The sequence below is a fragment of the Phalacrocorax carbo genome, chromosome 8 (genome assembly GCF_963921805.1).
Source record: "Phalacrocorax carbo chromosome 8, bPhaCar2.1, whole genome shotgun sequence".
Lineage (NCBI taxonomy): Eukaryota > Metazoa > Chordata > Aves > Suliformes > Phalacrocoracidae > Phalacrocorax > Phalacrocorax carbo.
Genome location: NC_087520.1, coordinates 12,111,736 through 12,139,717, shown reverse-complemented (window position 1 = coordinate 12,139,717; position 27,982 = coordinate 12,111,736). Strand labels below are relative to the sequence as shown.

General features: G+C 46.7%; 1 protein-coding gene across 2 annotated transcripts in view; it reads right to left on the bottom strand.

The window, feature by feature from the left end:
• Positions 1-331: 331 nt before the first annotated feature.
• NEURL1B (neuralized E3 ubiquitin protein ligase 1B) overlaps positions 332-27,982 on the bottom strand; it is a 143,152-nt gene continuing 115,501 nt past the window's right edge. For both annotated transcript variants that reach the window (XM_064458752.1, XM_064458753.1), the window contains exons 2-5: positions 9,724-10,284; positions 6,198-6,905; positions 5,086-5,211; positions 332-4,271 (exon numbers count right to left, since the gene is read on the bottom strand). In XM_064458752.1, the coding sequence (XP_064314822.1) occupies positions 4,027-4,271; positions 5,086-5,211; positions 6,198-6,905; positions 9,724-10,284 (1,640 nt within the window). In that variant the 3' untranslated portion in view covers positions 332-4,026. The remainder of the gene's footprint in view (positions 4,272-5,085; positions 5,212-6,197; positions 6,906-9,723; positions 10,285-27,982) is intronic.

Genomic DNA, 27,982 nt, shown 5'->3' with positions numbered 1-27,982 from the left:
TGAGGAATTTGGGGCACTTGGAGAGGGCATCTGCCACAGGATGCCCCCACCTCTGTAGCCCTAGAATAGACCCTGCTTTTACTGCAGTGGTCAGCCAAACTTTCAAGGGTTTGCAAGGTTAAATAAGCCAGGAATCCCCCTTGCCCAGCAAGGGACTGAGCAGCCACTGTGCAGTGACCTCCCAGGTGCAAAGCAAAGGTCACACAAGGTATTTATAGTGCCTAACATTTGGTTTTTTGAAGCAGAGGTGCCCTGCCTCTGTGTATTAGTATTGCCATGCTTTGGAATAAAGGATTTCCTCACCTTCCAAATGCTTTCAAACATCCAGGAGCACTCTTTACAAGCCAAAGTTTTATTTGTTTCATAAACAAGTAAAATTATATTAATGTAAAACAGGTAAATGGACAAAAGTAAAACACACAGCACTGAACACAACGCTATAGCGCACTGACATGTAGAAGTGCAGTTCCCGCCCTCGTGCGATGCCCTCCCACCCAGGTCCCCAGAATGATTTCCTTGAAAAGCCTAATAGAGAGGTCCAAAATCTGATTCAGCTTAAACATGATGTACAGGTAACAGTATTGAATTATAAAGGTAACAATAACAGAGTAACTGTCTCAGAAAGGGGGAAGGTAAAAGAGTTCCCCCCAGCTCTTCTTTTTCTTTCTTTCTTCCTTTTTTTAATTTTTAAACAAATAGGTTGGGGGGAGGAATCCATGGAAATAAACACTTTTTCACTCCAAGATATATATATTAAAAAAAGCAGGGTTCTCAGTGAACACAAAATCTATAAAACTACCATTGATCTGTGTTGTTTTCTCCCCATTTTTTTTTCTTTTTAAAAGTTGCTTTAAAAAGGATAAAAAGTGCACAGACACCCTTATAAGGCACAAACAGATCTTCTGTACAAATCATATATCATTGGACTGTTTAAAAAAAATAGCAATACGAGTACTAACAATTAAATCTGTAAGAGGCTACCTTTTCCTGGAAATCTTTTATAAGAGGCCTATTCTGGAAAATTTATGTCGCTTTCAGACAGTCAGGGAGACACATCCACTGTTCTCACTGCTCGCTGCATGGCCGCACTCCGGACCCTGACTCCTGTCACTGCCCTGACTGAGGTGGCTCCCTTGCTGGCCCTGCTGGATGCTGCCCTTCTGGAAACTGGTCTCAGCTGCCACAGCAAGAAATTCAACCTGTGCAAGGTGTCCCGCACAGCTCATACACAGCCTGGGGTGGATTCAGTATTTCTCCTTGCTGGCTTAAAATAAAAAAAGAACTACACCAAAAAAAACCAACAACCAACTAACCCCAAAAACCCACCGCAGGTATGCAATTAGCCCCGCTCATTGAGGACCTGAGCTGTCAGCAAAGCAAATGGGCTCTGCTCTGCCCATGCACGTAACTGTGTGCAGCCACCAAAAGGAACTGGGCACCCTGAAACCAGGGCAGCAGCCTGTTTTTTGCTAGGCTGGTGTTTGCTAGCCCAGAGCTGATCCAAGCTAACATCACTCGCTGTGGATTCAGACAACTTTCCTTGAATTCCTCATTATGCAAAGGCGTCCCACTGCAGCCCAATCACCAGGCAGGCACTAACGCGCTTGGCCTTTCGTACCATGCTCACATACTTCTCCATCATCACGCTTAGTGCTGTGCTCACTCAGCACAGCTGGACTGTGGTCTGCAAAGGCAATATCTGTGGTCCCTGTGTGAAACGCAGCCTGGAGGTCTGAGCGAGGCTCCAGCTGCTGGAAAGCTGCCCTCGCTGCTTCCTTTTGCAAAGGTGTAAGTGAACTCATGCCACAGTTGCAGTGCCAGTGGCTCTGCTAAGGGCTGAGCAAGCGCAGCAGCAGCACAGTCAGCGAGCTGTTTCCAAAAAGGGCTCTGCAAAGCCAGCAGGCTCTCGTGCCAGTGCAGCAGGGCAATGGGTGAGAGATCTCGCTCTACAGCAGCCTCTCATTTATACACAATTAAAATGTTAATTAGCTCTTGAAGGAAAAAAAATGTTTTCTTCATTCCCTGGGAGCTGGCAGCCACAGCCTGCTGCAGCAGGAGGATGACCTCCCCTGGGTGTGTTCTCTCTGATGGCAGAGTGGGGCTGGGACGGAGCTGTGTGCCAACTGGAAACCAAGCACAGCACCGCCAAACCACCACCCAGGCAGTGGTGCCACAAGAGGTGGCAGTGCACCCATGGCTACCGGCGCCTCGGAGGAGAGAGTGAGCGGGGAGGTGAGGCAACAGACACTGACAACGTCAGGCTGCCCCTCTGTGCCTGGAATCCCTGAAATGTACAGGGGCTGCTATTCTTCTTGTTTGTTTTTGAACTAAAATGTGGTAGTTGGACCTTTCTGAAGAAAGCCATTCTCAGGCACTTAGTGGCACATGGTCACTGAGCTAGAATGACATCAGCCCCTCTCTCATCATCCCATTTGCACCCTCTCTCTTCCTGTTTACGAACCTGGACCAGCAGGAAGCCGGCCAGGCTCAGGCTGAAGGACTGGATAGGAGCCGTGTAAATGGGCAGAGGGCAGAGGATGGCGAATGGAGGGCAGCTCCTGTGAGAGCAGCAGGGAGGAGGACACCAAGCTCCTCGCACCAGACCCAATGCTGCATGCTCAGATGCTGCCCAGCTCATCCAGGCTGCTGCTGCTTGTAGCTGTCTAATATCACAGCTAAAACCCATTTACCTTTCAACTCCCAACATCTAATAATAGCCACAGAGCCTTTTTCTTTCCTCCTCCCAAGTAAAGCCAAGTGAAACAGATCCCTATTCGTCTCCACAAGTTCTCATCTACTGTTGGGACCCAGTGTCCAAGCAGCTGTGCTGGGAAACCTGGAAAGGCAGGAGAAAAAGCAGATAAAATCAGCACATACACAGTCCCCAGAAAAAACGTGAGCCTGCTGGGACTGGGTCAGAAATGAATTTCTCACCCCAGGCTCCAAAGGGGCAGGAGGAAGGCTGAGCCCCGCTGCAGCACTGGCTGCAGGGGAAGGGCTAGGGGAGGAGAGCCAGACAGGATGGTGTGAGATGGCAGCTGTGCCACCTGTGAAGAGGAGCAGACCAAAATGTAGGTGTGTGCCTGGAGGTGACAAACACCATCATTGCAGACGGTGGTAGCCCCATGCTTTTTCTAAGCCAGGATTCCAGTGTGCCCATCCAAACGCCCCTTTCAGCCACAGGCTGCAATTTATGGTTTCAGGAGCCAGACATACAGGCAGTGCCTGAACAGCCCACCACTGCTGCAAACTGCTCCATCACCGCTGTTGCAGCAGTTGAGGTTGGCTGGTGCTCTCAGTGAGCTCGTGCTCCTCGCTGCTACCCTGTGGCTGCTCCCCAGGTCTCAGCCTCTCTGGCCTAAAGTCCCTGCTCTGCTACAGAAAGCAAAAGCTGCTTTATCTAAGTCCAGACCAGCTTCTCCACGTGCCCCAGAAGCCTGTTCACAGGGGTGAAACCCAAACAAGTGAGAATCTAGCTGTGGTACTATTTTGGCTCTAGCTAGTTCCCTTTACACAGAGGAACGTGACATGTTCAGATCAGTTTTGTCCACTTTGAACCCTCCCACTGGGCCTTGTCCTAATTTTGTTCCACCACAGTGCAAGCACCCGGCAGCAGCCCAGAGCTGTTGGGGTTTCGGGGTTGGGAAGCCCAGTGGCACCCAGTACTGACCAAGTGGCAACCTCCCCTTCCCAATCTACAGCACAGCAAGCCTCCTCCAGAGGAGGAGGAAGAAAAAAAGAGCCTTTGCACGAGAAATTTCTCATTTGCAGCTGGGTCAGGTCCAGACTGCAATTCCCTGGATTGCCCATGGGCTCACAGCCTGGCTGCCATGGCAGCCGTGCCTTTGGGCCCCACATGATCCTCAGCTCAATTTTATCCCTGAATTGTGCCCTACCAGTCAAATAAGGAAACACAGATAACGAGCCACTTGATAACGACTGACCAGCACGATAACCCATAAGCAGGGACGGAAAGGCATGGTTACTGCTAGTGGCGTTCCCCCTTCCTACAGCCCGAGCCGGGCGCTAAGGGCGGTATATTTTAATAACATCTTTGATGACCCGTCGGCAGATTGGGCAGCAGGCATTGAGCTGCTTCTTCAGCTTAAGACCACAGGTGTTGCAGAGGCACATGTGTCCACAGGTGTAGATCACCGTGTCCACCTCGCTGTCAAAGCAGACAGTGCATTCCCCATTCTTGCTGCTTGAAGGCTCCGGAGGGGGAAAGACAGGAGAGATGGGGGGGCTCAGGGGAGAGCTGGGAGCAGTCACTGCAAAAGAGGAGGCAGGAATGTGATTACTTTGTCACCAGGATGGTGCAAACCTGACACTATACAACACACACACAAGTCGGTTTTTAAGGCTCTTCCTTCTTTAGTCATTACCTGGTTCGTTTGTCCAAACAAACCCCAGCGTATTCAAACTGGTAGCATGGGTGCAGCTTCAGGCAGAACCTGCCATCCCTTTCCTGCAGATGGGGCAAGCACAGCTCGCCTGTGCTTCCCCAAGCAGCGCTGTGATTTTGCACACCCATTTCATGGTGTGGGTGTGCAGAGCCCTGCTCTCCCTGAAGGAGCCATGCTCCACGCAGAGTGCTTCTGTGTCTCACCAGCCGTGCTGGGTGGATGCAGTACACGCTGGGGCAGTACTGGGCAGGCCCCTCAAGGCCGTCTGCCTGAGACCTAAACACCCACCAGCACCTGAGCAGTGATGCAGGCATGCCTCTGTCAGTGGAGCCCTGGCAGTGCAGAAAACAGTGGTCTGGGTGGTGTAAGAGCCCCCCCAGACAGGGTATTGCACCCCCCCGCTATTGTAGTGCTGCTGCTGCAGCAAGGGCAGCCGGACAGGGACCACTTTCATTAGACAGACCGACAAAGTGGGAAGCAACAGGCAGCCCCTTCTTCAGGCCATGAAAATCTTCTGACCGCTTTGTGTTTTCTTCCAATTATTTCTGTTGGCCTCGCAGGAGATGAACATCTTCCCGCTAACCCCGCCCTGCTGTCTTGTGTAGCCCCACCTATCAGCCCAGATTTCTGTCGTGGCATCGCTGGCACAGCTGGGTGCTGAGGGCTAGGCTCTCCTTACCGAGCGATGACTCTGAAGCAGATGACGACCTGTTGACACTGAAGGCCATGTCCGAGTCGCTGTCATACTGCGAGCCGCCAGGGGATCCTGAGGGAGAGACGGTCACTGGGCTGGACTGCACAGTGCCTGCAAATACAGGAGAGAGCTGAGCCTGCCACAGGGCCAAAGGACACCCAAACCCCAGCTAAATGCCCCTCAGCCTGGTGAGTTGCTCCCACCCCAAGTGTGCAGGGTGCTTTAGGGCGAAGTCTGGCTGCTGAGTTAACCGCTGTCCCTTAGTAACAATACAGGTGCATGATTTTGGATGTGACCTCCAAGACCTGGACCTCACTATGCCACTGTACAAGTTCTGTTCGATGGTTCAGCTAAGTGAGCACCAGGTTATCTGACAGCCATCATTTGGGTGTACAGTCACTTCCCCATGGTCCCAATCCCTCCAGCAGCAGCAGCCTCACTGTCTCACTGTCAGATTAGGGGCAGCTTGGAAAATGGTGTTGCTTTAAAAGAGAAAAACCTGCTTTACAAAGGCACCAACATCTGCTTTTCTGACAGAATTCTTAACAAGAGGAAAGGAGAAGCACTGTAACTGATCTCCAGCAATAGATCAAAAATGACATCTGATACCCGAGCTGTGGCAGTGTTTGGGGAGCGATTACTGTCCATCAGCAACACGTGTACTTAAACCAGAGCTGCGCTCACAAAAATCATTGCCCTTACCAAAGCATGTGTTTAATACCTGTTGGCTGGAATAGTGAGTTTATAAAGAATCCCTCTGAAATTCAGCTGTCGTGTCCCCCTTGCCTCCCCCCGCCCCCGCCATCACCCCTGCCTCCCTACCTGTTGCTTATTTTATCTCTCAAGTTTCATCCTTTTCTGGGGGACTCACACAGGCTGCATACATCTGTGTGACAGCTACCATGTCTCACTCACTCTTGTTTGCAAGAGACCTTGTCTTGTTTGCAAACATAAGGTGAGATCAGGAGATGCTTCCTCACATTGGTGACCAACTGCTAAAGGCAACACTGCAAATGCAAACCTGTAGCTCCCATTATGGCCCAAGAAATGTCACCAGCCAGGTGCTCCCCATTATAATTTATTTTGTCTGCACTTACCCACTATTTTGAGCTGGTTGATTACACCGTGTATTGTAAAAAACACCCAGAGAGACTGTGAGGTGTCCACGCACATCAGCATTCCTCGGCTGGCTCCATTCACCCTGTGGTGCACCTCTCCGTTTGGCAAGACCACGAAACTGAGAATGTCGCCGCTGTTGAGGACTGGGAATGCTCGGTAAACCACCCAGTACTCCTTGCGGTCCAAGAGAAAGTCTGGATCTGCTGGGAGCTCATTTGTCCGTAAAGTACTCGGATCACAAGAAGTGATGCCAAATGAAAGGGCCCCATAGTATGGCAACCCCAGATGTCCTATTTCCACAAAGAGGCTTTCACTGATGTGCAAGGGCCGGTCAGAAAACACCAAAGTCCTATTGCTTTCTTGCCAGTTGGTGCATGCAACCATCCGGTCCTGAGAAAAGGTGATGTCAGGTCCATGGGTGGGGTGGAATCGTAGGTCTGTGTCCAGGAAGGCTGGGACTCCCTGGGCATGGTGCCGTCGGTTTGGGCAACAGGGGATGATATGGTTGTCTGTCGCAAGTCCTGGAACCCGACTTAGGTTTAGATTTGCAATTTTGGCCACCACTTGGTTATTCTCCAGTTCATTGTTATTGAAGTTGGCTGAATCATGGTTGCTCTGTGGAAGGCAAGTGCTGAGACGGGCCGTGCTGAGACGGGCAGTGGTCATGGTCTCCGCAAACATGCTATCTGTGAGATAAGCCCAGTGATAAGGGACATGAAAGTCAAGATACAATTACCTACTTTTATGGTTTCAATTGTTATTATTTCAGCCTACAGATTATCTGAGTTCTGTTCCTCTGAATGGAAAAACAGTGGAAAAATTAGCCAGAGGTCAACCACTAATGAAAGGCTAGTGGTGGAGAGTCTCATGTGGAGCAGGCAGAGAAATGGCTGCATCTTGGCACTGGCTGAGGAAAAACAAGTGTTATGAAGTACCCATGTAATCTGGGAGCCCCTTGCACTGGTGAACTGGGAAAAGCTGTAAACCGGTGTGGTCCTACAGTTTTCTCAGTAGAAGGGACTAATAGTTTGAGAGTGCTCTGTAAAAGAAGGAAACGTCTCAATACCTTATTGTCAAAAGGTCTTGGCAAGCCAAATCTGCAACACAGTGATGGGCAAAGGAGCACAACCACAAATAGATATTCCTTTCACACTCCTTGTCATCGCCTTACAGCTGTGAGGTGCCTAGGCACAGGTGTGTCCAAGAGAGGTCATTTTACAAGAAGATTTCAAGCCTCGTATCTCAGGGGTGTTCACACTACTGCAGAGATTTTGAATTGAGAGCTTGTCACAAAAGCTACTTGCTGCAGGTGTTACAAAGATTTTTTTTATGGTTAGAGAGTTATTTTCCCCCTTTCACAGCAAAGGGAAAGTCAGGATGCTGACTCTTAATTCATTGTCTACATTTTCACCTCGGCCAGGCCAGGCCAGGGTGGGGATTTAAAGGTGTGCAGAGGTTCGGGAGCACCCTTCCTTCTACCTCCAGCACTGTCCAGGTGACTTGGATGATTCACGCCAAAGGTAAAGCATTAAACAACTGAGCAAAGTCAAAGCACATGGAAGTTAAGAGTGTGTGTGAATGAAGCAGACCCCTGGTCTTCCCAAAGATGGAGAGGGGAGAAGCATCCCAGCACCAACACTGCCTGCTCCTTGAAAGGGAAAATCACCAGGCTTTTGCCAAAGAAGGGAAAACACCCAAATCCACCCAGCAGCTGCAAAGCAGGGGCTGCCTTCACTCAGAAGCCCATGCAGGAGAGGCCACCGGTGTAGGCTGATGACTGGACCAGCTGCTTCTAGCAAGCATGGGGTATCTGGCAAGAAATGCTCCCACAAAGGAGTAATACACATCCAAGCTTCATGATGCTGAAAGAAGCATTTTGTGCATCTCTATTTGGGCTATATTTCATAGCTTTCCCAACTTGCAAAACTTTGGGAGGAGGAGACAGAGAGACAAACATGTCCAATATGACACCATCACAACTGTAGCAAAGAGGCTGGGTCCCCTGGTGCCCCAGATGGTTGAGCATCGCCCTCATTCCTGGAGTACCTTGTGGGGATTGGTATTTTGATTTTTAAAAAAAAATCAGAATACAGGTGCCCCCAGGCCAAGTATTCCACTCTGTACACTTGGATGCCATGTGCAGGACTGGGGGCCAGAAATAAGCTGCATTTAATTTTTCTAACTCTAATCTAATGAAGAAGAAGGACCGCTCTGGTGAAGCAGCTGCACTGGCCAATACAGCAAATGTTCCTTCACCTCCGTGATGAGCACCAGAGGCTTGGAGTGTGTCACAATTGCAATTACAGGATAAGCTACTGGTGAGGTTTAATTACACATTTGAGGTAGAGGAGGCAGGGCAAAGTGTTGTTTATGTGTAGCCTTCTTGGCTGTAAAATAATTGGTACCATTCAGAAGAATATGTGATGGAGCTGCCGGCCCACTGACTAACCATTTCACAGCTTATCACTGGTGTCTGTTCAGTGTGAGGATGGAGGCACCATCCCCTCGAGCAGGTGCAGCTTAGCTTGGCTGTTAAAACTAAATCAGCTTCTAGGAGCCTCTGGGAAAGGGCAACACTCTCATATTTTAAAAGGATTTCCTGTGGTGTACACCAGTTTAAAACACTCCATGTAACACTGAATCCATCTGAAATTTCAATGCCATAAAAGTCATGAAAGGAAAGCAATTCCATGGCAATCAGCTCAGTTCATTAATGGGAACAAATTAATCCCCTCTTGTAGGCCTCCCCAAGGATGATGCTTGTAAATGAGCCAGGCACCACCTGAATGCAATGATCTGCTTAGGGGTGAGAGACGATCTGGCATGCGGTGGAAAGGATCCCGAAGCACACAGGACATCATACTACATTTTCTCATCACTCTTCAGCTGGTGGGCTGTATCCTGTGCTGCAGCTGGTGCTTTGCAGACATACAGTGATGCCCATGTTTAAGGGAAGGATAAATGGGGATATACCTGCAAACACAGCTTGTTAAACTGCCAGTCTAAGTGGGGACCAAGGTCAAGAGTTGAGAGAGGGGCTGGGGAAGGGTGCCAGGAAACTCTTGAGGAATGGGTCATAGTTTTCCAGTGGACTGGCAGTAACTGGTATCTGGGAAAGAAGAGGGGAAGCCAGAGCCAGTCACCTTTGTCTCCTCAGTCCCTGTGACCTTGCACCATGTTTTTCCACACCATAGCAGCACATTTAGCTCAGAAAAAGCTGGGTAAAGTTATATGTAAAAATTTCCATCTAGCCCTTCACATGGCTACTATAGTGCACAGCCTTAGGACTTTCCATCACTGACATCTCTGAAATACATTGCTTTCTGGATCCCCGCTGCTGGCAAAAGAGAAATGCTTAATTTGAAGTTACCAAGAATAAATTAGTGTTCTTAAGTGTCCCATGGAAATGATCAACCAGATAGATCACACATCTTTTCTCCATGATCATGCTTTTGTGGAAAGAGCAAACAGAACAACAAGCCTTGGGACAAAATACACACTTACCTAGTATTTGCACTTCATATGTAATTCCATAGACGTCTATGAGTGCCCAGAGAGGACTGGAAACTTTAATACCACAGTGAAACAATACTGGCTCCTCGTCATTAATACTGTAGAAGACTCTCCCATGACGGTCAACCCAGAAGGCCAAGATATTGTCTCTCACAGCAAACCTCTCTGGCAAAGCTTTGGCCCAGTATCCAGGTCGGGTCACTAGGTCCGGACAGGCGTACTTTGGTATTTCGTCAGAGCTCATCTGCGATGGGTCGTGAATGGTGAAGCCGAAGCGTAGGGCCCCACTCCAGCCATGGTGCACAGCCACCAGCTTCAGCCTGACTTTCTCATAGAGGTGGATGGGCCGGTTGGTGAAGGTGACCCCATTGCAGAAACTGTTCCTCCGCGTGGCCTTGCGGGAGTGAGCGTCCAGACGCACATTCTTGCCTTTAGCTTGGGAGTGGAAACGCAGCGGCTCCACAATAGCAAGGACCGAGCGTCTCTCATGGCTGCTGTTGGGCAAACTGTAATAGGGGCGGCTGGAGACGGAGCGCGCCTGGTGGCTTGTGTCTGCAAAAGGTGAAACCAGCAGCTCAGTCAGCAGTGCTTGACCTGAGCCATGTGTTAGCTCAGCCCAGGGAACTGCAACTGGCTTGTCACATGTGATTTGCATTACTTGCTGGGAACAGCACTATTTTATCTTAAAACGCCGTGCTTGGCCACAGTCTGCTCTTTGTTGCACCAATTTAGCCCTCAGCTTTTTACAAATATAAGGCACATGTGGCTCTTGGGGCAAAGGTTAGGCAGCTTCCCTTCTATGCCCTGCAAAGCTGGATGAAAATTAACATCCTTTTATTCCCATCAGATGCATCCTATTGTACTTGGAAAGGCCTAACACTTGTGGCTGTGGCTCTGAGTTTCCTATTTACAAGGCAAGTGCTGTAAAATCACCAGCTGGTGGCCAGAGTCACACCACCTCTGAGAATCAGGGCTGGTAGGATCAGAGGTGCTCAAAATGACCATGGATGTAGGATACTGATTCTTTTGGGGACATAGAGCTATTGGTTTCTCTGTCCGTTAATTTTGTAATGATGAACAAGAGCTTTTGAACAACAGAAATAAACCAGGACATTTAGCAGCTGGAGCACTACTGCATCACCAGACTGCTCTTCCAAAACTTTCAGCCCAGCCCCAGGTTCAGATATCAGATGCAACTGGCATATTAAGGAACATTTCTTCCTGCAAAGCCTCGCCTTTACACAGAATCTCCCATTTGAGCTTAAAGCACTTTATAAATGATGATTGTTTTCAGCTTCACAGCACCACAGATGGCACAGAAATCCTGCCATCCTCATTTTACAGATGGGAAAAGGAGAATTTATGGGTGAGATCTTGCCACATTTAAAGTCAATAGAAATTTCGAGACCAATTTCAAGAAAAGCAGATTTAAGGCCTAAAGTGAAGTTCATACAAGCATGAAGCAGAGACGAAAAAAGCCCAACTTTCAATCTTAAGCCTTAGTTGTAAGCTCCCTGAGGTGGAGACAATCTCTTTTGCATATCCCTGAACACACTGGGTCTTGCTCCAGGATCGGGGATCCCACAACCACAACCACAGTGTACACGCACTTTGATCTCCCAGTTTCCCACCCACCCCATCTCTCCTCCTCTTTGCTCCTGGCTTTCTATATTTTAAAGCAAAAATGGAAGGCATCCTGTGTGTTCGAAGTCATCCTGTTAAATATAAAACTGCATCACATGTACCATTTATTTTGAAACATTTCACCACATTTGAAGCTTTAGAAGCCGCCTGCCTGGCCCTTCCTTCAAGCTGCTTCCTCCCTCTGTGTAACCCCTGGCTCTGCTTCGTGACAAGGAAAGGATTTTCTGACGCTTTCCTCTTTTGGAGCGAAACACCAGAAGATGCTAGGAGCTCAGCTGGGAAAGCTGGCCGGAGAGCTACAGTTGTGACACCTTTTTTGAGGGCAAAACCGTACCAGGTAGGGCAGCGAGAGGCTGGGACTTGCAGTTGTGTCTGAACTAAGAGAGGCTCTAAGCAACGGCTGCTTTTGAAAATGCATGAGAAGTGGGATCGCAGGCAAGGTGTAAACACAGGATTAGCCCTTGAAATCAGGCATCTGCAACAGGAGTCAAAGAGCTACAAAGGCAAAAAGCTCCTGTTCTCATCAAGAAAAAGGTCAATCCTAAATCACGACAGGCAAATGCAGTGGCTAAATAAAAGGTCTTTTGTATCTCTTTATTCATACTGAACGTGACAATTGCTGCATACCACAAGGTAATGGTTAATCCTGTCATGCACTACTGTAAATAAATGCATCCTTGCGCTTACACTAGTGGGGGTTTGCCATTTCCATGCCAGGGCCACTAAGGCAGAGTGCTGGGGGAAATGGGGAGTAGAGAAGCCCCCTGGGTATTAAATCCCCTCAGGGACCTCAGGGTGGTCCCCCTGACTGGAACAGCACCTCCCCTTGCAGCAGTGCCACAGGCCAGGCTTCCCCCTGGGCTCTCCCTGCGTCTGTGGGGTCAGCTCCAGTCAAACTCACAAGAGGTATGGGTATTTCTTTTGGGTGTTTACAGAAGAAATCTCATTTCTTGCCTCCCGAAGAGTTAAACACAGAAGATGGCTGCTCTCAGCACAGACCCACCCGCAGCTCATGTGGGTGCTGCTCCCTGTGTCTGCCTGCAAATGTTCCTGACAAATGATGCTGCTGCATAGGAAATATGGTTTGGGGTTTTCTTAGTGGAGTCACATGGTGGCATGAACCCAGCCAGCACGTAGCACTGGGCAAGTGACCCTGAGCAGCAAGGGATGAATCCTCTCCCAGCCACACTTTCTCACACTGGCTCGCCATTTTTCATCTGGATTCACAGACCCTTTGTACAGTTCAGCTGAGACAGGGGTTACGTAAAGCCATCGGTGGGTGCTGCCAGGACAGCCTCTGAGGGGCTCCTGCAGGACCCGCTGGGTTCAGCGCTGCTCTTTCACGTCACACCCCACCTTGCTGGGCAACAGCCTCCCCGTGTAGAGAAATCCTTGGTTTATGATGTATTGAGCTGCATTTTTTTCTGAAATGGTTAAAAATAACTCCCCTGTGAAAGTGAGTGCCCTGGCCTCAATGTCCCCATGTTGGCCAGGAGGAGGAAGGAGGGAAGAGAGCTTTTGTTCCCCTGTCCTCTCCACTAGCACAAGAATCCCCTGCCTTCCACCTGCTGTACAGCACCAACCTTCCTCCCACATCGACCTGCCAAAGAAAAGACACACAAAAAGACCAAGCGTTGCAGGAGGCGATGCCCTCTGACACGGCTCCCAGGCAGGTACTCCTCACGCCACTTTCATAATGTGCAGAGGACCGATGTAGGAGTGACAGCAACAGCAGCACGATGGACGGAAGAGCGATGACGTGGGCACCCACTTCAAACACAGCTTTGGGTCCACCCTGCCAGAGAGGAACTTGGGGCCAGGGTTTGGCTGGGTTTTGTTTTGTTTTGTTTTGTTTTTTAAATAGGAAAGCATATTGTGGCTAAACAATAGGAAAATCTCCAGAAGGAAATGAATGAATAATTTATTTATAATGCTGCTCCCCCCTCGCATGAGCACCTGCTGGTTGCCACCAAGAATAAAGCCTGATATAACCCAGGGCAGGGGAGGTAGAGCTTTCCCACTGAAACATGCCTGAAGCTGAACTTGGGCACGTGCTTTACTCATTATGTACTGAAGGGGACCAAGCAAGCTCAACAGGATGTTTGTGCCTTTGAATTGCCCTAATTTGCGGCTTGGCTTCCATAGTTTAGATCACATTTCAGTCCCTCTGCTATTTCTCCAAACCCTTCCCTCTCCTGTCTGTGCTTTCCTACCCTGTCAGTGGGATAATGAGAGCCAAGCTCGTGGCAGAAATGCCACCCTACCCAAGGGTGCCTGACGCCGTGACAGGCAGCTAAGAGCTACGCCAACTCTTTTTTTCAGCTATGAGATTCCTACAATGCTTTCAGCAAGTATTTTCTTCTCTTTATGCCTCACTTCCCTGTCTAACAAAGAGTAATAGTCTTCCTCCACCTCGCAGGAAGCTAAAAGGATTAAAAAATGTAAGGTTCTCAAATACTTCAATCCCTGAGCCCTGTAAGCACATCAGCAGGCTGGCTAGATCATCAAATGGGACAAGAACCCATCGGGTCCCCCGGGCAATGTTTTGTAGTCTCATCCAGCATTTTGCTTCTTTTCATTGTGGAGTGTCTATTTTTCATCCCTATTCTCACCAACTGCAAACATAATGCTCGCAGCATGAGTCCCTCAAATGCATGAGTGGGGCTTCAGCAAATATGATGTAAGCCAGGAAAATGGAAGGAAAAGCTGAACTGAAGGATTAAGACCAGCGTAGGGCTCCTCACTGAAACGTGCAAAAGAAACCCTGGCTGGAATGCAGCATTTCCATCCATATGGGCTGCACTGAAATAGATTTGGGTAATGGGGACCCAGGCTCTCAACTGCAAGTAGCTATCACACATCTGAAGCTTCACCTGCTTTCCAAAAGGCCAGCACATTTATTTCTTAGGTTATGCTGACCTTTGGAGAGGTATTTTAACAACCATGCACTTTGCATTTCAAAAAGGTACAGCAGGCAGACTCTGGACAAATTCCACATATTTATAATGGTTTCAGTTCTAAAAATAAACATTTTTTTTCACCCATTTGTTCACAGCATCAGGTTTGCTATGGCACTGTAATCCCACTGACAGCACCAGACAAAATACAGAAGAAGAGCTCTCTCCAAGGCTGCTGCTCTCCAGGGCGTGGGACAGAGGAAGCTGCTTAGCTGAGGAGTTAACCTTAAGCCAGACTGATCCTGTCTTCGCTTGCCCTGACAAACCAGGCAGGAATAATACCATAGAAAGCCCTAAAACGAGGGAGAAGTGAATAACTTTCAAGGAGACCAGAGCTACGGCAGAGAGCTATGATGAGGGCAGCCTAATAGTTGGAGGACGAAGAGGGCACTGCCTTCCCGATGCACCATGGTAAATTATTAACCTGTATTAACTCTACAACTAGTGTATCAAAAGACATTCCCTGGCTCCCACATCACTTTCCTGAGGACCCCCTCCAAGTAAATCCATGACAAAAGATGTGCAGGAGCACAAGGCAAGCAAATTATGGGGCAGCCAGTGCCAAACACGGATGCATACTGGATAAAGCAAGGATGTCAAGAGAACAGAAATTACTGGAACCACTACCCTGTGGGGGAATAGCTCACAGGAGATACCGAGGAGATGCTCATCAGCATGCAGCTGGAGTGTGGTCTCCCGTGTTGTGCAGAGAAAAGGCTGAAAGGTAGCAGCGTGCAGCCTGAAATCTATCCACTAGCGCTCACTACACAGGCCAAAGGGAATCCACCTAACATGCCCATGTCTTATCTTTATGGCCACTGCTTTATCAGTAACATTAGAACTTTTTCCTATTACAGGAGATGGCAGTTAGGCACTGCTGCTGCAACAACCCTGTTGAACATTAAACAAAGCATCTGGAGGGGGGGGGTAGGCGGCTTTTGCCTTGAAACAGGAAAATCCCAACAGGTGGGGACAAATGTGGTCAAGTTTACTGCATGATTGCAAGCTCACAGAAACAGTCCTCACCGACTGAAAGCCAATCACAGTGCAGTCCTGTAAAAGCGTGGTCCTTGCCATGCTCATACCACTGCATCTTTACCGCTGGGCACAATGCAGCTGCCTGCGGGCGTGCGGGCTGGAGCCTTGCCGGAGGCTGGAAGAAGAGGGCTAGACTGCTACTGCAGATAACAAACATTAACAGTAACATGAGACAGGATTCTGCTCCAACATGATCTTATCTTCTGAGAACAAGAGATAAAAATCTGTTCACATATAAATTTAGTGAGCTGCCTAGACTTTTTTTTTTTTGTTTAAATACAGAAAATGTGTCTGAGAGCTCTGCAGGGAGCACTGGTGTCACCGATTCCACGTCCATCAGTGTGAATTTGTAAAGTTAGGCTACCAAATCCGCTATAAGGCTGCTACTACAAAAGATTGGCCTCATTTCTGAATGTCCTGCTGGCTTAAACCCCGGAAAACTCAACTTGACAATTAATAAATATCCCCTATTTAAATTCCTGTGGTTTGCATGACCAGTTGAGAGCCCGCTTTGATTTAAAGGTCTCCCTCCCCAGTCTTCTACCCTGAGACAAATTTACAGGGAGTTAAAAAACCCCTCGTGGTTCTTTTCCAATAGAATGACACAGAAATTGAGGTATTAAGGGGAAACTGAAGAGCCTGTAGTGAACTGCACTAAATGTGACACTTTTGAAGAGACTAATTTTTTCATTAAAAGGTGTGTTGTGGCACTGAGGTAACTCTCGATGCAAATATCTAATGGACACATAACATTTTTTAATGCTAAACAGTCCAGAAAAATCCCTGTCAGAGAACAGGGACTGACTTTAATTTGAAAAATCAAGTTGTGCCTGTCTCCACAAGGATTTTCAAGTGAGAAAACCCTCTTGCATCTGCGCCTAATGCTTGAAACCAAACATTTTATGGTTTTTTTTTTAAAAAAAAGCTAAAATCCATTGTTTTCTTGGCAGAGGCTATTGATACATTTATTCTGGTCTTCTAGGCATTCTCCCATGAAAGCAGAGAGGTATTTGCCAAAACATTAGGCAAAATCCTTTTGTTCTGGTCCTTTTTCTCAAACCAGCAAACACAGGCAATTCCAGCAGGACCTTGCAGTATTTTCCAGGCTGCTCCATCCCACCATGTCCTCAGAAAACGAGCTCCTGCATCCTTACTCCTTTCAAATTAAGCCCTTTCCAATTAAGCCCTTTCCTTGCAGCAGGGAGCTCATACAAACCCAAAGTTCAATGACATAATTTAAAAGAATGGTTTGCCTTGACAGGAAAGCCAGCACCAGGGCTTAGCTCTCCTGGTTAACCAACCATCACATCATGATACCAGCATCAGAGCCAAAAGACGGCAAGTGCAGTTGAGTCTCCAAGATCCACCAGCTGCCTCGAAGCAGAAAATAAACCATGACAGAAGGCCTGTTCCAAGGATGAAAAGTGCTGATAGCAAATCTTCCATGACCTAAAATGATCACAGAGCCCCAGGGTATGGGGAGAGCCAGCACTCTCCCAGATCAGGCAGGATTACTCTCCCAACCCATTTCCAGACCTTCTGCTTGACTTTACTTTTTGGTGGTAAAGGAAATCAAACATGACCTTGATGGTGTGGCGTTTTCAGAGGAAAGTGAGGAGCCCTGAGCTGAATCAATATGGTCTTATGGATCAGGCTATAGAAGCAGGGTCTGCTACCAAAAAATCTACTGCTGGGTCTGCAAGTATAGGTAAGTCCACCTGTGCTCACCTCCATCTCCCTATTCGCGCCTCTCTCTCCTGCTGTGCCTCTCTCTTGTGCATGCATGAATTTTGCCACAAAGTTGGCCCCATCTTTATTACAGGTTTTTAGTTCTCCTGCATAAAAATAGCACTAAGAATACACGGAAGCCAGCGATTAAGCATGGGAAAAAATCTCCTCTCCCCCGTATTATTAGTGAAACTGGGTCAATGAGTCTGCAACTCTAGTAACAAATTCTTAGACTTGGTTAATGAGAGACAGAGCAGGAGCAAGCGGGAGAGGGATGGAGAAAAAGCAGGGTTCATGCCATAATCCCTGCTTAAGTCCTTTGGTGCGAGTGATGAAAGAAGCTGCATGATAGATGAGGAGCCTTGGAAATGGCACAGCTTATTGTAATCTGTTAGATCGCCTCAACACCCAAGTCCACTGGCTCGTGTCAGTCAGAAGGCTATGCTCACAAGCCAAATAGTTTGAAAGATGTCAGGGATTTGAAAGTCAAAAAATATGGGATGCAAAACTAGATTAAACTTTTGGTTACTGGCTAAAGTAAAAGCATCTTGTTAAAAATAATCAGTCAGCCACTCTTACTATAGCTCCTATCAGGAATTTTTGAACTATGTTCTCACTAATATGCTGCATATGCAACATGTATGATTTCATATACCAGGAAAGCAAACTGGTGCCTCTTACTTGATGTATTATATTTTTGCTAAATTGTTACCTTCTTTAGAAAGTTACACTTAGCTTGGGGAGAGCAGAGGGCTGCTCAGCTCACTATCTTCCATCTGTTTAAGCAACAACACAAATGGTTTCTGAGGCCTGCTAGGTTGGGAGACTAAATATTTTCCAAATCTAAATGCTCAGCTTGTCAGTGATTAAAATATGTATTTTTGTGATGTATTATTTTCATTATTTTCTAGAAACAGACAATAAAATGCACTATAAAGCAGAGAGCACTAAAAGATGTAACACTTCAGGCTGGGAAGACTGGTCTGGAGGAATGAACTCAGCTGGAGACCCAAAGATGGGAGGAGAGGAGCAGAGGTGTGGATGAAAAACCTCATGTTCTCTGGGGCAGTTGGGTTCTGCTTTGATTTTACTAACTAGAATACAAAAATACAGAAAACATACAGAAATGGGGTCCCAATTCCATGAATTTACAATGCTAAACTGTTTTTTTTTTCAATGGCTGTTACTTTGGGCAGGTCTGAAGCCCACTCCCACCTTCTGATGCATCAGTTGTGTTAAATCAAGTGCATTGTGCTCACTGCAAGTTAAACCCAGCTTAGAAGGCCAACAGCCAAGGATCTCATTTCAACAGTAGTTTTGCTCTTCTGCCAAGCACCATCTTCCTTGTGCATTCCCTTTTTCCACAGCCTGACTTGAGGACAGTCCCATGGTATGCGTGTCAGGGCATCTTTTTCTCTAATGACTCTTCTCCTCATTAGAGGAGAAGGACTTTGTCTTCAGTGGTTTCAGTGCTCTCCAGCATGACTCAAACATGGACTTTCATGGTATCAAGACAGACACAGAGATATTCTTAATTTATTTGTGCCTCTGGGGTCTGTCTCAGAGATCCCTTCTCCTTTGTCCCTGCTCCAGGCCAGCAGCATTCACTGCTGAAGCAGAGGCTGCAGGCACAGCCTAAGAGCAACCCAACAGACCCCAAAACCCTGCTGTATTAGTAAGTGCTGCTGGTCCCTCAAGGCTTGAGGCCACCACGTGGCTTACACTTAGAGGCAGGGAGGGACCCCCTTGTCACATCTGCAGGAGACCAATCATATGTGCCTGATTAGTCAAACTGCACAGAAAAGATCCTAGTTAATTTCACAGATTTAAAAAATTAATCTGGGTTTGTCTCCTTGCCCCCAATTCCTTTCCATTTATTAATTCTTCACTTCCAAGACAACTTTTCCCCTACAGAGAGTATAAACAGCTCAGAATTGTTTTTCAGAGCAATGCTTTATGTTTATAAAGCATCATTCTGAAGTGCTGTTTTCCTTTTCCAATCATGACTGTGATTTGTTGAAGATTTACAAGAATATGTGAGTGGCATAATCACTGACATTGAAACGGTCCATGCCCTCACCCTCTCACCACCAGAGGACCACGTAACAGCCATTAATGCAAAGAGACTCCCTGTTTCCATTGAACCTCTTTTCTTCAGACCAGCTGTACCAAGTCATCTGCACTGGGGATTTCTAAATAGTGACCATGTCATTCCAATGTTAATGGCTTTTAATGAAATCAGAAAATGAAATGCATTCCCTTTTAATATCCTCAGAGCAGCAATTTTATTCCATCCCATGGTTTCAATACAGGGCTTATGGAAAGAGTGCTGGAGCTTGGCACATCCTTCCCATTAGCCGTCAATGTGTTGCTTTCAGTACAGACAGGAACAAAAGGAGGGAAAGAATTTTGTTGTCTCCCTGATGCAGGAAACCCACCCATCCCCTACAGACCGTCAGCATCACAGCACTGCACCAGGACGGCAGCTTGTGAAACGGGGAGAAAAAAGGATTTGAAAAGTAATGGTGGTAATTTAGCCTGGCTTTCAATGTATTGTTCTCTGAAAACACCCTAAAAGCCAGTGTTTACATTGTCTTCATCCCTCTGGATTTGGACTGTATGCAATATACACTCACGCCCTTCCCACCTCCAAAAACCATGTTTGGAAAAAAGCCAGTACATAAGATGTGCTGTCAGAGCCCTCCCCGGGTCTGCGCATGTACCATACCTACCACGCTACAGCTGAGCTGCGCCGTGGGTGACTCAGGTAGGGTATGTGATGTTTGAGCCAAGACATGTTACAAGCTGAGCATGTTTTCCACACTCAGTAAAAACACAAGAAAACCTTCTCGTAAGCACAGGAATTGTCCAGTGACAGGGCTACAGAGGAATAAAATCAGCAGATGAAGGGCAAGAGCAGCACTCAGAGTGATGCTACAGGGGCAGAAAGAAGAGCCTGGCCATTAATTTCCGCCTTCAACCTTTTCCAAGAAAACCTTATGGTAAAAGGAACAAACCTGCTATTTTCCTTTGCCTCAAATTTGTTACAGAAGCCTCTTTCGTCTTTATCTCCTCTCTTCATAGTGGTTCTAAGAGTCTTTTTTTAAATCTCCTAATTACAACTTCTCTATGCTTAAAGGACAGGAAAGAATTCAGTTTAAAAGAAAAAATGGTGGAGCTATTTCAGTACAAACAGGGATGGATAACCAGAGAGCCATTAGACTTAATGGCGGCATCCATACAGGGCTTTTGATCTGTCCTAAGGGAGCCGCAAAACCACAGGAAAAGGGGAAAAAAGGCCTCTAGGAAGACGTTCTTTCCAGCAAGCCCTGTTCCCAACATGGTGCAGCATTTTTAAATGTTGTCCACAGTTCCTTTTATATTTACACACAGTTTAAACAGTGATCTGGCAGCAAGAGGGGAAAATGCTTTGGGAGGAACGCATGGCTGAGGAAGCTAAATAAAGAAGTGGCCAGGTCTTCAATCATCCTATATTTTATATATACAAAGGCTATGATTCCACTAAGCTTTTCCGAAACAATATGTAAAGAATCCAAAACAGGGCAAAGGGATAGGAATAACTGGTTATAATTAAATCAGTGGGATAAAAGCACAGCTTTCCCACTCTGCCAGGCTAGTTTCCCTGGAGGCATCGCACAGCACAAAGGGATTTGTTGTAGTGGGAACTCCAGTGGGTTATAGGTAACTGCACAGGGGCTGAGTCCAGTCTGCATTGGGTGGGCTGGTGCCCGCAGCCAACACTCTCCCAGCAGGGAGATTTTAAATAATTTTAATACTGGCTAAACTCTCATTCCAAGTGATCTGAAGGGCTGGTGACTTCACTCAACTCATGTACAGTCCAACCTGTACAATAATATCACATATTTTGTTGGCCATTTTTGTTAATGTTCAGACAAATAGGCTATAGCTTTTTCTAAATACAGTCCATCTTCAGAAATAAAGCCAAAAATCTTTAAAAGAAAACAAAAGAAAGAAAGAAAGAAGAAAAAAGAAGAGGGGAGTTCTTTGCTGCTCCAGAAACAGAGGAAAATGTTCCACTAAAAAAAGGTGCATCCTTTTTTCCTTGGTTGAATTTCTTTTTTAAATGCGTAGTTTTCTGCTAAGCTTTGAAGCCAGTCTGAGAAGCAGGTGGTTGTGCAACACTTGGCTGCTGCATGGCTGAGCTGTGAGATCCTTTTTCATGATATTTACAGGAATTAATAAGAGGAAACAAGAGCCACTTCAAGATATTAAACTGTCCAAACAGAAGAAAATACAGTCATATCATTACTGGACACACAATGACCTCAGCCCCTTTCTTCACCTCAAATATCTTCAATTATTTCAACACAAAAAAGATTTGAGCAAGAAAGGTTTATTTTTAAGCCCCATGTCAATCTTCTTAATGCCAGTGGGATTTGATCCCAGCACACTTAAGTCAACATCAACAATTTTCTCGCTTTACTCTCCCTTTGTGGTACCACAGCCAAGAGATGATAAAGGCAGGTGAACCAAAGAAATCTGGAGATGAGAGACAATTCCTTGCACTGCTGAAGATAAATGTCAGCTTTTTTGGCCAGAAAAAGGAATGAATTTCGGATTTTCAAATTCTATAGGATTTCAAAATTCCAGAGGTAGGAATTGCTCCCAAGAGGTGGAGCGAATGTGTGACTTATACAGCAAACAAATGGCACTGCAACCTCAACAATGACTGCCTGTGGATGCCTGCCTGCCAGGGGAGGTCCAGGCAATATAAAGTACAGGGTTTCATCATATTTTCCCACCTTTTAAGGTAGAGCTTAGACCATTGTTCAGCAAAGCACACTTGCTTGGTCAATGCCTTTAAAACAGTTTACCACGGAGCTGCAAGCTGTTGTTATTTTTATAGCTGTCTTACATTTTTTTTTTCTTCATAGATCATTTACACCTTTAAAACCCCACTTGTATGGTCAAACAGCACACTCCTTAGTAACAATGGAATTGGAAATCTTAGATATCCCACATGAAACAATATAAACAGCTGTCTAAAGCCTCCCATTTCCACCCAGATGGTTCTTGTTTCAATTAACTTAACCAAACTTTAATTCAGAGTCACCCACTGGCCTTGTTTGGATTTACTTGGAAAAACACACCTATAAATCACATATGAAAAACTGTGGAGAGGAAGAATTTGTATCTCTTTGGGTGGTTCTTAAGGTTCTGCTTTTTTTTTCTTTGGTAGAACAAAATTTTATTACCAGACAAAAAATATACATGTTGGCATTTCGGCCTAGAGCTCTAGTGGTTCTGGTCACAGTAAAACACAGGCAGTGGCATGACTACACACTGTCCCTCTCATCTTTGAAATAGATGGCACAAAGTGTCTCCCATGCTGCATGTGCCACTCACATCATCTCCCAGGGACTTCTAAGCTGGAAACATGCTGAAAAGGGGATGCCAAATGTACAGAAAGGCTGAAGTCATTGAAACAGACCCACACAGGGGCTTTCCCGTAGGCCCAAATCCACCTGGCAGTGGGTCTTACTGGTGCCACTGCTCACAAAGTGCCTTTTTGAAATACCAAACCTGAGCAGTCCCTTGAAGAGCTGCAGGAAAGCCCTCTCCTAAGCAACACATTCATTGCAGCAATCTGCTGCTGGCAGAAGGGGAGAGGCTCGGCTTCCCCAAAACCTCCCTGCATCCCACAGAAAGCCACATTTGCCCCAGGCATGCTCCTGTCCACTCAACCCCTTGTGTGCCAGCACATCGAAGAATTGGCCTCAGCTGAAGCGAACTGCACTCAAGATGTCTAAAAATAATGCTGAAAATCATCTATGGAGGACTTCCATTACTGACATGCTGCATGTGACACAGCAAGGTGTACATGCACTTTGGTACGTGTCTGAGCTTCTCCTGATGGACAGGCAGACCAGAGCACCCACCAAAGACAAACTCATCCCCCTTTGCTGGAGAAACCAGCCTGCTTGCAAGAGCTGCTTGTGACAGATACTAGGAGGGAAAGGAGCCAGGAAGCAGCACATCCTGTCCTCAGCATCACCCTGGGATACACACCACGCCCAAACTCCTGCCCTGACCTAGCCCTCCTTACACCCTCCATTTTCATACATTTGTGCATGCTGTTATGCTTAAAGCCACTGGTTCCCAGTGAGAAAGCCCCATCATTAGCACCACAGCATTTTTTGCCAGACAGAGCCTGGGACATGGGACCAGCAAACCAGCTGTCCATCGACAGTCCCAGGGCAAGCAGGTGCCTGCCTGACTGCAGCAAATTTGGGGATGCTTTCCAGCTCAGCTTCCTATGCACACAGCTCGGTGAGACAGCAGCATGTGCTCCTGTACACCTTTAGGTTTTTCTAGGGCACCCTGGTCAAGTAGGATCAATAGCAGAAATGTTTCATACCATTGCTAAACCACCAGGAGCCCTCACCTGCACACAAGCAGTGCCATATGGTCATGTATTAACAGCATATAAAAGCTCTCTGACTGCAATGCTTCCTTTGCTCGCAGAACACAAGATGCTGCAAAACGCCGTCTTATTAGTTTGAGGTGGCACCTAATCAGGAGGATTTGCTGGTGGGGCAGTACCAGCAGATCTTCCCTAGAGCAGACCCAGCCAAGCCATGAACCTCTCCAAGCCAGCACTGGGAGCCTCCCCTGGCACAGGAACCATATTGCTCAAGTACTGTGCAAGGCATAGGTCTCTGTGCCTAAATTCCCTGCCCACTGATATGTCTTTCCCATCTGCCTCACACTGATGCCTCATTTCTCATAGCACTGACTGCTGAATTTGAATTTTTTTCTGCAGCTCCCTGTCCTGTGACAGCAGGGCAGGCCCATGGCGTTTCGAACAGGGAGGTTTCTTCCTCCTCTTTATTGGACTTAAATGTCCCCATCAGGCAAAGCCCAGGTGCAGCACATACACCCAGGGTTGCACGGGGCCACTAGAAGGATGGAACTCAGGTGGTATGTCTGCCCCAATCATACCCCACCACCATAGTCCTGGGGTTGCTCCCCGATGTGGGTCACAGGCAGTGCTGTCTCTACGCCCCTAACACGCCCTTTGCCACCTACCATGCCTTGCCTGAACACCTCTTCGGGGACACGGTCACTTCCCCAGAGAAAAAGCATTTCAGGTCCAAAACGCACATGCCCTCCAAGGCAGCAGAGTAGTGAGCTATACGGCAGCATCACTCACTTCAGCTACTCTTCCATTGCCACAGAGACAAGTCACAACTAGTGCTCCCTGCACTGCTGTTAGCCCTGGGGAAAAAGATTATGAAAAAGTCAGGGAAAGCTTTGGAAGAGCATTGACTTGGTAGGGCTGAGACCTGAGGTATTGAGTCTGTGGTGATGAATGACTGCTGGAGATGCACCACAGCAACCACTCAGTGACGCGCTGGCTCAGTACAGGAATATAAGCACAGAAAGGTCCCCAGCACTGACCTACCTAACATTTCTGCCCATCACCGTTAGTCCATTGGAAAGGAGGAAAAACGGACTGCTCGATGCAGGGCTGTGTTCAAGATACAAGAGGCAGGAAGCAAATCAGAAGGGAAAACTATGGTTGAAATCCAGAGGCACACAAGGAAAGCTTCTCCATCTTTCTGGGAGTGTCTCATGAGGTTACACTGTTAATCTCATCTCCAAGGAAAATCTGAGCGACTAGCTAAGGGCTGCTTGACGTGGTTTGGTGACTGATTCTACTGCCGTGCCCATAGATTTCAGTATTTACAGGAGTGCAGTTTTTTTGCATGGGTGTATAAACATTTACTAAATAGGAATGCATACAAAAAGATGGTTTGAAAATAGTTTGGTGTAAAATGAGAAGCAGTTTTGACCTCTCTGGGAGGAATGTACCTCTGCCCTCTGCTTAGAGATGGTCAGCCGAATGCTTGAAGAGGGTGGGAGAAATAGTAAACATGCTCAGGGAGCTGGGAAGCAAGTTTTTGTTTTGCTTCTAAAACTAGCTTTTAATATTTCTAAGAGCAAGAGGCATTTCAAAAGAAACATGATCCCTCAAAACTCAATTTTGAAAAAGGGCTAATTTTAATAAAAATAAATTTTAAAGGAGAAAAATGTGACCGCTTCTATTACGTGATAAACTCCAGCTGTTCCACGTGGGGCTGGCATTTCAGGGAGAAAAGGCTTCACAAAGCATGTTGCTAACTAAGCCTCACAGTGTCTTTGTGAAGCAGATGAGCCAGCCGCAGAGCCAGGAACTCCGAGCCGCAGGGGACCCCCACCCCAGGCTCCCCACCCTGGCACCCACAGAATGGAAATAATCAGCACTGCTATTAGGAAGTGCTGAAAACCATCCTTGTTCGTGTCTGAGGGAGGAAAGGACTGTTTTAACCAATTCATTAATTATGAATATTAAACAAATCAAGTTTTGAAGTTTATTTCGTAACAACTCAAACTTCCGCTATTTTTTCTGCTCGGTAAAAACATACCCTTCAGACAGCGTATGTCAATCTCACTATTACGTAGTTGAATATAGGAGAAAAAAATTTATTCTCTCTCACCTGCAAAAAGCTACCTGTACCTTGCAATTATTTGCCTTGATAAATTTAATTTACTTGAGTTTTCCCATCTAGATTTGGCTGGTCAAGTTAAGCCATAAAGATTATTCATGGAAAAGCAACCACAGTTGGTTACTAGGATACAAAAAAATCACTTACTGTGTTCCTCCAATGAATAATCCCAGCAGAACATACAAAAATTCAATAAAATATGAATTTCTCTTTCTCTCTTACATAAACATTGGGGTTGCAGAAGTACTTCTTGGAACCCTTTAAAATAAATTCATACCTTAATTACTATGCCATAGCAAAACAAACAGATGGGATAGCCAAGCCTTGCAGGTGAGCTGCATCCTTTGTCTAGACATGAAAGTTATTTTGGAAAAAAGGCAGGGTGCAAATGGACAGCAGATTAATTATTGCCAGTATCTATGCGCAGACACTGGTATTTGGCATGCTCACATGCTTTTTCAAAGCGGATAACGTAAGCAGTAGACTAAGAAGGCATTCTTATTTCAGAAAAAATCTCTCTTCCTGCACAATTCCATGTATACAAAAGGTCTTACATAAAAGCACATGTTGCCAGCTCTCTGAACCTACAAGGTGACGCGAGAGATAAGTTTTCCTACGTAGGGAGGCAGCTGCCAAGCCAGTCCATATGAGGCCAGCATACACAGCGCAGCACAACTGCTGCTGCTGATGGGCAAAACAAACTGCCATCAGACTAAGTCTGCCCTGAGCCACTCAGACATTTTTGGAAACTACACCCAGACTCTGAAGATTGATTTTAGATACTTAACAGCATTTGGTCTTTTTTTGTGTGTGTGCGTGTGTGGTTGTACCTTGCGTTGTCTTTTCCTAGCCCTCATAATATTCCCTAATAACAGCAATCCCCAGGCATGACTCAGTACCGACTGTTCAAGGCTGTGGTATTTAAAGACATGCTATAGCATCTGTTGGCTAAGATCAGTTTTTATAAACTTTAACTGAGATGGATTTCCTTGAAATTCTGACTTGTGAAGCATCTGTCCTTCTCACCCTCTCCCTTTGATCACATCAGCAGCACAAGCAGTGCTGTTCAGCTGCTGGCAAATCACCCAGTAATTGCTATTTAAGACTCACAAATCAGATGCCAGTGTGAAGATCTGCCTTGTACTCTTCAGAGGACGTCTCTTTTCCAGGAGAGATCAACCAAGATGCCTGGCATACTGAAATATCTGCAAGCCCTATTCCACGCAAGTGCAGGGAAGCTCTGCTGGCATCAAGCTTTCACTCCCTGCACACATGGTCTCGATGTTCAACTTTTATTTTTCAGCCCTCTCTGCTGACAAGGCTCTCATGAAGACCCCATGTGTGTCCCTACATCCCTGCAGGCTCATCCCCAGCCTGTCCTGCGCAGGGCTCCATTCACCAGCCAGCCTCAGAGCCCGAAGGGGCACCATGCTCCAGAGCAAATCCAATGCTGATCGACAGATAAAAGTTGGGCCACTTAAACAATCTTTCTATTGTGTAGTTTGTCCCCATGAACCACCATATGAAAGTTATCTCTGTTTTATAAGCCAGCACCATGGCCGCTGCACAATACACAGCTAATGCTCTTTATCACTATAAGTGAAGCAATATCCAGTTCGTAAATTATTTCAGTTTTCATACTTAGAAACCCTTTTATTTTGCAGGACAAAGTAATCAAGAGTTTGACAGCATCCCAAGGAAAGCACTGCCACAGAGCAGACCCTTAAAGAGGCAGTTCCGGGGAACTCCTTTTCGGCAGGAGCCTGCAGGAATTACCTAGCCCACCTTCACTCTCTGATGAGGCTGGCTCTGCCAATGCCATTCCCAGCTGCTGAATAACAAACTTGTTCTTTAAGACCTCCAGTGATATAGATATTCCATTTGACTGTACTCTACCAAGGCTTTGGTATTAACCTGCCTGGCTGCCTTCTGGAGAGCACATGTTCAGCAGTCCTGGTCCTGCCTCCTCCCAAAAATCCAGTAATTCACTGCAGCCTCTTAGCTGGTCTGCTTAGCAGCAATTTTGCCCACCATCAAGACACTAGACCAGACAGATCTCAAGCGCCAAGTGTTTTCTGTTACCAAAAAAAAAAGCTCTATCCAACCGTGTCAAGTTCAAGACCCTAAGAAATAGCACTTTCCCCTCATTAGGACTTATGCTTTCTACCTTAGCATCATACCGAGGAGATAACTTTTGAACTCCACTCTGTAAATTACAGAACATGTTAAGCTGAGAAGCTGGTGCCCCAATGAGACCAAAACAGATAACAGGCTGAGAAAAGCTATTGCCACAGTGCTAGTTATCGCTGAGGAAAGAGAGATAAACTTGAATGAAATTATTTCATTTCTGCT